The sequence below is a fragment of the Blastomyces dermatitidis genome (genome assembly GCF_000003525.1).
Source record: "Blastomyces dermatitidis ER-3 genomic scaffold supercont1.4, whole genome shotgun sequence".
Taxonomy (NCBI): domain Eukaryota; kingdom Fungi; phylum Ascomycota; class Eurotiomycetes; order Onygenales; family Ajellomycetaceae; genus Blastomyces; species Blastomyces dermatitidis.
In genome coordinates this window covers 3868136-3877978 of record NW_025544777.1, presented here as the reverse complement: position 1 = coordinate 3877978, position 9843 = coordinate 3868136, and the positions used below count along the sequence as shown (strand labels likewise).

General features: G+C 37.7%; 3 protein-coding genes across 3 annotated transcripts; 2 read left to right on the top strand and 1 right to left on the bottom strand.

The window, feature by feature from the left end:
* Positions 1-1595: 1595 nt before the first annotated feature.
* BDCG_04292 (scramblase) lies at positions 1596-4203 on the top strand. Its single transcript, XM_045419949.1, has 3 exons — positions 1596-2123; positions 2194-2365; positions 2427-4203. The coding sequence occupies exons 1-3, from the start codon at positions 1723-1725 to the stop codon at positions 3516-3518; spliced, it is 1665 nt and encodes a 554-aa protein (XP_045276146.1). The 5' UTR covers positions 1596-1722; the 3' UTR covers positions 3519-4203.
* Positions 4204-6209: 2006 nt separating this feature from the next.
* Positions 6210-8578, top strand: BDCG_04291 (ubiquitin-conjugating enzyme E2 G2). The gene is made up of 2 exons (XM_045419948.1): positions 6210-6830; positions 6986-8578. Exons 1-2 carry the CDS (start codon positions 6437-6439, stop codon positions 7237-7239), a joined length of 648 nt encoding a protein of 215 aa, XP_045276145.1. The 5' UTR covers positions 6210-6436; the 3' UTR covers positions 7240-8578.
* On the bottom strand, positions 6213-9608 carry BDCG_04290 (meiosis-specific topoisomerase Spo11). The gene is made up of 6 exons (XM_045419947.1): positions 8811-9608; positions 8546-8721; positions 8386-8472; positions 8246-8326; positions 8097-8168; positions 6213-8018 (listed from the first exon to the last, which is right to left on the bottom strand). The coding sequence occupies exons 1-6, from the start codon at positions 9103-9105 to the stop codon at positions 7518-7520; spliced, it is 1212 nt and encodes a 403-aa protein (XP_045276144.1). The 5' UTR covers positions 9106-9608; the 3' UTR covers positions 6213-7517.
* Positions 9609-9843: the final 235 nt, after the last annotated feature.

The following is a 9843-nucleotide window of genomic DNA, read 5'->3' as shown; positions in this document are numbered from 1 at the left end:
AAAGAAAGAAGTAGAAGCTCTGAAACAAAAGTTTTAAGAAGTATCAGATAGAGAAATAAGAATAGAATGAAAGAAGAAAGAAGTAAAAGTCTTAGAAAGAAAGAAGTAAAAGCTCTGAGAAGTAGTAAGAGTGAATATTATAAACAGTGTATTTAATAAAAGATTTAATAGTGAATTTAATAAAAGATTTTAACAGTGTATTTAATAAAAGATTTAATAGTGAATTTAATGAAAGATTTCAATAGTGTATTTAATAAAAGATTTAACAGTGAATTTAATGAAAAATTTAACAGTAGATTTAAATATGAATAATAATAATATTATAAATTCAGTTCTTCTATTTCTTTTATTATATATTTTATCATTATTATATTAATTATCTTATTTAAAAATACTATATTAAATGAAGTTAAAGCTATCAGAGCTGAAGAAGAGAATATATTTACTAATATTTAAAAAATTTATATAGAAGAATTAATTATAGAAATTATAAATTTATTCTTTTAATTCTTCTTCTTCTTTCTACTTATTAATTATTTTATTATTTCTTTTATTCTTTATCTTATTAATAATCACTTATTTATACAATCTATATGAGATATCAGACTTAGATATAAAGATTTACAGATATTAAGAATTTTCAGACTAAGTCTTTATATTCTTCTTATTTATTTACTTCTTTATCTTATTATTAACTGAATTGTCTTCATTATTCAGAACTTCTGAAATAGATAGTTTAAGAAGACTAAGATATAGAATAAAAGTCTTTATACAGACTTATAAAGTAGAAGAATAATGAATATTATAAAATATATTAAAAAAAGAGTTAATTAATATATATAAATTTAATGATAAAGATAAGAAAGGTATATATTTAAATAATATTTAATTGAAAAAGACATGTATTTGATATTAAATGATTCTAGAGAAATGCAGATATTTTGATTTTTTAATAGTATTTTACTACTAATTTTCAGAGAAGGCTGAGAAAATTCTGTTTTCATAAGTAATATATCTGTTACAATTAGACTGACTGTGTGACTGTGTCTGAGATCAGAATCAGAATTTTTGATAGTTTTATTATCAATTCAACAGATCTCATTACATGATTCTAATATTAGATAGTAGTCTTATACTGTCTCAGTGAGACTTACTGTTTACTCTTATTATATTTTTCAAATGAGATCATAATTTTCACTTCTCAATTTAAATTATTTTTATTACTTTAAATGACTTTAAATCTTATTTAAATATTATCAAAAAGCATTACTTTTTAAAAAATTAAAAATAGTCTAAAAAAAATCTTAAAATGTCTAAAAATAGTAACTTTATACCAAGAATGAGACTAAATGAGACTAAATAGAATCATTTTCTCATTTTTTTCAAGTCATGATTTTATTTTGAGATCTGATATATAGTTACTTTATATATTTATTTAATGATTAGTCCCAGCGGGATTCATGTCAAGAAATGTATGGGACCAGATCAAATGGGACCAAACGTGAAATTCATGGTCCCGGCGGCCAGTCTAGCCACAATAACTAAATATCATCTAGATGGAATTCACATCCTCTATGTTCGATTTTACTACCACCGGACGCCACATATTAAATAGATTTAATTGTCCTGTACCGGTACACAAGCCTCAGAAACTTCATTATATAGACTGGGAATGATATATTTAACCTTCCCCCCTCTGATTATCATGTCCGCTTTGCTATCATGTGGCACCAGCGACTGAAGCTACCTGAACCTCGCCCCTCATTTGGCACCCGAACAGCCTCGCTCAGATCAACAAACCCTTGGTCAAGGAAAGGCTCACGAATAACGTCCCTCCGCCGGAAACCGCAAAATATCCCGAATCGGCGGAATTCCATCCCTCCTCCGCGCCGGGGAGACCGGGCGAATGCGCAATCTGGGCCTGAAAACGCTCCCGCCTCGGCGCAAGACTCTGTCTCCGCAACACTACGGGATACCAACCCGCAAGACAACACACTTCTCTCTCCCGTTCACATCCCAGAAGATCCACATGCAGTTCTTAGGGAGACCCATCCAGCTGCGGGGCTCCTAGCAAACTCCGGCTTGGTTGTCCAGAGGCAGCTGGAGATGATGAATGTGCTCCTGTACGTAGACCCTTCATTCAATTTGCGGTGACATCCTTCACAAGTCGCCGTTCTTACTGATGTGGTACAGTGGCTTCGAACAAGCCAACCGGTATACAATATTGGATGCGCAAGGGAACCATGTCGGATACATAGCTGAGCAGGGGAATAGTATGGGTAGCATGCTCGCTCGTCAATGGTTTCGAACACATCGCGCGTTTGTCACTCATGTCTTTGACAAACATCAAAATGAAGTCCTACGTGTATGTTACTTGCCCTAAGTAATATTTCAAATATACCATTTGTACTAACTATTTTCTCCAGTTTCACCGGCCCTTCTCATGGATAAATAGTCGAATCCGAGTTTACGATCCGTTAGACGTAGCCTCTTCATCCCATTCATCCTCAGCCGCCGTCCAAACCAACGCTGCGGAACCCCTTGTTGCTGCTACCTCAGGCGATTCAGCGCGAATATCCTCCCTTGACCTTGCAGATATGCGCGTGGTTGGTGAAACTCATTCTCAATGGGCTCCTCTGCGACGAAAATACAACCTCTTCCTATTCCATCCAAATCCGACTCCGGAGACCGATCTCCACACCAAACACGTACCTCTATCGAACGCAGACCTTTCCCAATCTCAAAAATTACAAGTTGCCAGCACTTCTGCACCCGGAGCATCCGGCGAATTTGGCCAATTTGCCTACGTAGACGAACCATTCCTGTCATGGGATTTCTCTCTCCGATCCGCAGATTCACGGCTGATCGGATCCGTGAATCGTAACTTCGTCGGCTTTGCTCGGGAGCTATTTACAGATACCGGCATGTATGCGCTTCGGATGGACGCCGCAGCGTTAGCGGAGGAGCGAGATCGACATCACATTGTCTCTCAAACGCATAAAGAATCACACCCGCTGTATGATAGCAGCGATAAGAGTGGGATGACACTAGACCAACGCGCCGTGATACTTGCCACCGCTGTCACAATCGACTTCGATTATTTCAGCCGCCATAGCTCTTCTGGTGGTTTGCCCATTCCACTTTTCGGGATGGGTGGCGGAGGAGGTGAGGGTGCTGCCAGTGGTGCTCCGGGTGGTGCTGCCGGAGGGGCCGTTGAAGGCGCTGCTGCGGAAGGTGCTGCAGGCGCAATCGGGAGAGGTGTTGCTGGAGCTGGAACTATGGCTGGATACGAAGCTATGCAAAGAGGTGCCTCTGCTGATAATCAACAGCAGCCAGATGAAACACAACAATCGCAAGATCACCCACCGCCGGAGGATGGGGCCTACCAGGACGAGGAGGTCTGGGGGGAGAGTGGACAGGATTGGTGGAACAGAGACGGTGGAAGTAATGGCGGGTGGGGTGAAGAAGGCGAAGGCGATGGCGATGGGGACGGTAATGGCTGGGGGGATTTCTTTTGATATGTCTCCCATAAGTATTACACCGCATCTGGCGGAATTTTTTATATAATATTGTATTTTTATATCCTCTTTAAATAACTTTTTCTACATAGACCCGTGCAAAGAAAGAAAGGCATTTGATGTTGATCCAACTTTGTATGGAGTGGTTTACTTCTATATTCTTCTCGAAACATATCATAGATATTGCTGCTAGATTTACTACTTTATGTTTGAACGCAATGATTAATATCTGCTTGTATTAATTATTTTGTGTAGGACTTTTTTTTTCTGTTGTCATTACCAGAATTTGTGTGACAACAATACTGGACTTTCCGGCTGTTGACATTGCAATCTGCAATCTGGTCTTGAATTTTTATACGGAGTATTTATTTATGTTCCCCAAGTCTTGGCATTGTTTTGTTTTCGCAAGCATTACATCTGGCACAATAGTGCAGAACTTGCAAAACAGAACTATACAATCCTTCTATCCTCTCGGCTTTTCCCTTTTCCTTTTTAATAACCCCGCAATACTCAAAATATCGTCCTGTTCAAAGGCCGTCCCCCATCACACCAACACCTCTCGCAGGAAATCCCGCTTAGCTATTGTGGCGGACATATTACATGTGAAAACAGAATTTTCCCAGCCCCCTCTGAAAATTAGTAGTAAAATATCACTAAAAAAATCAAAATATCTGCATTTCTCTAGAATTATTTAATATCAAATATATATCTTTTTCAATTAAATATTATTTAAATACATGTAACATGTCTTTCTTATCTTTATCATTAAATTCATATATATTAATTAACTCTTTTTTTAATATATCTTATAATATTCATCATTCTTTTACTTTATAAGTCTGTATAAAGACTTTTATTCTATATCTCAGTCTTCTTAAACTATCTGTTTCAGAAGTTCTGAATAATGAAGAGAATTCAGTTAATAATAAAATAAAGAAATAAAGAAATAAGAAGAATATAGAGACTTAGTCTGAGAATTCTTAATATCTATAAATCTTTATATCTGAGTCTGATATCTCATATAGATTGTATAAATAAGTAATTATTAATAAGATAAAGAATAAGAGAGATAATAGAATAATTAATAAGTAGAAAGAAGAAGAAGAATTAGAAGAATAAATTTATAATTTTTATAATTAATTCTTTTATATAGATTTTTTAAATATTAGTAATTATATTCTTTTCTTTAACTTTAACAGCTTTAACTTTATTTAATATAGTATTCTTAAGTGAGATAATTAATATAATAATAATAAAATATATAATAAAAGAAATAGAAGAACTGAATTTATAATTTTATTATTATTTATATTCAGATCTGCTATTAAATCTTTCATTAAATTCATTATTAAATCTTTTATTAAATACACTGTTAAAATCTTTTATTAAATTTACTATTAAATCTTTTATTAAATACACTATTGAAATCTTTTATTAAATACACTGTTAAAATCTTTTATTAAATTTACTATTAAGTCTTTTATTAAATATACTATTAAAATCTTTCATTGAATTTACTATTGAAATTTTTCATTGAATTTACTATTAAATCTTTTATTAAATCTATTATTAAATCTTTTATTGAATCTGTTATTAAATCTTTTATTAAATATACTGTTAAAATCTTTTATTAAATTTACTATTAAAATCTTTTATTAAATTCACTATTAAATCTTTTATTAAATTTACTATTGAAATCTTTTATTAAATACATTATTAAAATCTTTTATTGAATTTATTATTGAATCTTTTATTAAATTCACTGTTTTATCTTTAATTTAAAGTAGTTTAATATCTTAATTTAATGAATACTTTAATTAATTGATAAGAAAACAGTTACTTCATATAAATATTAATAAGAGTATATTTTAAATTATAAGAGATGAATTAAAAAGTTCACTATAATAGATAAGATTACAGAAATTCAAATTATCTTTATTCACTATTTACAGTGATAAGAACAGATCTTATACTACTTTTACTATTAAATTTATATTATAATAAATTATAATCTGAATCTTTCTAATTATTATAATACTATTCTATATAAGTAGATCTGAAATATTCTTTTATATCTTTTTCTCTTATAAAGTTCTTAACTGTATAATATAAAAAAGCTTTAAAATCTTTATTAAATCTCTTCAGAATTGAAGAGATATCTGATATAATTTTTAACTTTATATTATATATTGAACAGAGTTCTCTAACAGTTTTAAAATAGTGAAGATTTTATTGAATTCAATATATATAAATAATAATTAATTGTAAGGGGCCTACGCCGAATAGATCGGTATAATATTGATAGGTCTTATATAACAAAGATAAAAACGCTAGAGAAGGAAAGAAAGAGAAAGTGCAAGAATCGGCGATCGAGGTGGATATTTATATGCGTATGTGGTGGCGTACGCGGTGGAGCTTCGGGGCGGAAGAATATACACACGTTCGTAGCGGCCGAGGATCGGCGATCGAGAATGGCCGAGAATCGGAGCGTACGCTGAATCTGTGGAGTGTAACGGAATAGTCTATATGATTGATCGGGGTGGCGGCCGAGGATCGGCGATCGAGAATGGCCGAGGATCGGAGCGTACGTGGAATCTGTGGAGTGTAACGGAATAGTCTATATGATTGATCGGGCGCAGCCCGCCACATTAATACTTTATATAATCTTAGTAAGTTAGCAGATATATAATTATTCTTAAGAAGATATACAATCTTATTGACAATGAAATCACAGAGTTGAGATGATATATTGATGATAAAGGTAAGAAAGATGTGTATTTGAATGATATTTGATTGAAAAAGACATGTATTGAATGATATTGAATGATTCTAGAGAAATGCAGATATTTTGATTTTTTGGTGGTGTTTTGCTACTAATTTTCAGAGGGGGCTGGGAAAATCCTGTTTTCACAAGTAATATGTCTGCCACAATACCCCAAAACGCCAGCCGCCGCCACTTTCACTATCAGCACATCAACACATCGCCAAAAACTTCCCCCGCAATCCGCAAAACCCCTTCTCAGGGCCTAAAGAGCGACTTACACTACGAAAACTATACAATCATGGCCACCTCCGTCGCCCAGAAGCGCCTTTTTCACGAATACAAGCTCCTCTCCACCAGCCCACCAGACGGCATAACAGCCGGGCCCGTCAGTGAAGATGACATGTTTCACTGGGAGGCGCTGATCCAGGGTCCCGAGGGCACACCTTTTGAGGGCGGCGTGTTCGCTGCTGAACTCAAGTTCCCCAGGGATTACCCGCTCAGCCCGCCCACGATGAAGTTTCTGGGTGGTGGGGTTTGGCATCCGAATGGTATGTGAAATATATATAATATCCGGTGGCTGTGCTTCTGTGCTTGGATGATGATGGCGCGTGCTGTAGTGATCACCCTGGATATTTATTACATGTTCATGTATAGCACATTACAAGCGACTAACTATGTTTTCCCTTGAACTCTTTACACGTAGTATACCCCAACGGCACCGTGTGCATCTCCATCCTGCATCCGCCAGGGGACGACCCGAACCACTACGAGCATGCGTCGGAGCGCTGGAGCCCCATCCAATCAGTCGAGAAGATTCTTATTTCCGTCATGAGTATGCTTGCGGAGCCAAATGATGAGAGCCCGGCAAATGTCGAGGCGGCCAAGATGTGGCGGGATCAGAGGAGCGAGTATGAGAAGAGGGTGCGTAGTGAGGTTAGGAGGAGTTTAGGGCTTTGAGTTTTGGATACGAGGGGAGGGAATTGGAGGAGCAAGGGTTCATAGAGCGTTGTTTTTCTTTTATATAATGTGAGTTATCGGCGTTTTTGTGTCTTGTTTTCGAGCGGGGTAGGGGTTAGGTTAGTGGATACATGATTTGCTTTGATTGAGAGATTCATTAGTTTTAGTTCATTGGGCGTGGAGTTTTTATGGACTGGTTTTGTTCTTATACAGCGATTTTTATACGATCACCGTTGCCTTCTTCCTTGTATCTCTCGCCAGCGCTCCCCTGAAACGGCTTAGAACACCCTCTTGATCAATGTCTGCAACTTCCTGTCCAGCCATCTCTCAATACCCCACTCCCGTTCATACAATATCTCAATCTCCGCTTTCACATTTGACATGAGCATATGCTGCAGTTCCCCTCTCCAGGCCGGCTCTGGCCCATCCTCTGCGAAAACAGGGCTTCGGGACAACATGTCCTGAGCCTTCTTCCGGTCACGCGAAGTCAGGGGAATTAGAACGTCATCATCCTGCTGATATACTTCAATTCTAGAAGCAACTTCGGAGGATTGAAGGCCAAGCCACTGCATTTTATTAACGGTAAGGTTGGGATTGTCATGTGCCTGCGCCCTCGAGCCGTATTTATAAGTAGACATGATAGCAATGCCGTCTGGGTCGCTGTCAACTAGCATGAAAATAGGAGGTTGGTTGGAGCGCAATGCTCCTGATACTGATCCTGGGGTTCTGGATAATAAGTGGAGGAATGCACGGGTGCAGATGTCTGGGTACCCCTTCGCCTGAACATTATTGCGATTTTAGAATACTCACGATTGATTGGAATATGAAGGGGAAATTATAAAGGGGATTGTCCTTACCGTGATAAGGATCCCTGGGCCGGCAGCAGAAGTTTTGTGGTAGTTAGCAGTTGCCAACCTGTGGAATGTCGCCTTTCATGTTTGATTTGTCAGTGTCGAGACCCGGCTGTAAACTTGTTGTTACATTTGTATGTACATTGTTATCTTACCTCTTTCTCGATAACCAGAATCCATCGAACAGCTGAGATGTCGAAGTTCCTGACCGTTTCAGCCCGAGGAACGAGCATGCCCTATATATATATACGTCAATAACCCGTGCAAACGAGCCTCCTGGACTAGCAAAGGCAACCTCAGAATGAACGCCCGGGTCTACCACGGAGTCATCGTTAAGTGTGATGTTGAAGCTTCCCACAAGAAGTCCTTTGGCTGCTGCTGCCTTGTATAATTCACAAGTTAGCAAGAACAAGATCCCATCATCGGAGGCAATGGGATATTCCGGTTCATAATACCACGTGCAACGCTGTCCTATCGACACCAATCGTACAGGCAATGTCGTCAATGCATCGGTCTACTACACTCTGGGATCCAAAGTAAACAGGATCAAGATAGTAGATATCCCGCTTCGAGCTAACGAAATCACCCCGAATGGCCTCTGATATATGTCCAAGGATTCGCAACAGGACCGCTGGATGATATAAGAAGAACAATGAGATCAATTCAAGCCCAAGGAATACGCTAAAACATAGCATCGCACTGGGTTGGGGCGTAACCTACCGAAACGCCAACCTTCTAACACGGTTTTCCCTGGCCATGAATAGGTGCAGGAAAGGTCAGCAGTGTCACATTGTAAAGCGCATGTTTCCGGATTTACCGAGAATTGGGCATGATTTGAGCGCCGTCTTAGAGTGATTGACGGGCATCCGTCAGCTCTCGTTAGGCCATCTATGAGCGAATCCAGGAGTTCTGTAATAAACTTGCGAACCTTGTCCTCTGGGGATCCATTTCCAGGGTGCGGGTTAGGGTCAGGGTGAGGGGCTGGAATCCCCAACGCTGATGGCTCCGACGTCATTGGGACCAAATGATATATATATCTTGATAGGTATATTCTTGGAACTGGGAGGCATCAGTTGACTTTAAAATGGAAGATTTGCCAGGAGTAATGGAAGAAGGGCTGCCTGGTGGCTGTTACCAGCTCTCAGGTAGAGTTGTAGCCTCTGAAGGCAGGTTCTAACTTAAATGAATGTGATGTTGAAACAGAAATGAAATTAATTATGTGGTTTGAAAACAACACGCAAAAAGAGCCAATAGAGGTATTCTTTTGCGCAAGATCGAAAGAGAAGATATATGTCATGAACAATTGTAGTTTCGAAGATGTAATTAGAGATTCAGAGCAGCAAGAACTCCGCAAATACGGGCGTTTAAGAGTGTGGCAACAGAGATATTCTCTTGATAAGTCGAAATACAGATAACAAATTGACTAGAATCTTGAGATAAATCCCGGAGGATTGTCTCCCACAAAACTGAAAGACAAGAAGAGGGTTTAAAGATGAAAAGATGAAGTTAGCGTTGACGTTGATAAGGAGAGATATTGTTGGCCCTTACGGCCGTTGCGGTTAGCGATCCCACTAGATCACGTGACCCACCACTATATTATGTTCCTGTAGATAGATCTATCAATACAACCTTCAACTATCCTACAGGTTATAGCCCGGATGGCACGTTTTTCTTTTTAGAACGTTGTACCAACATATTTTTGACACGGATAGTTCACCTTTTTTGGAAAGACTCTTACTCTTTATTAGAGATA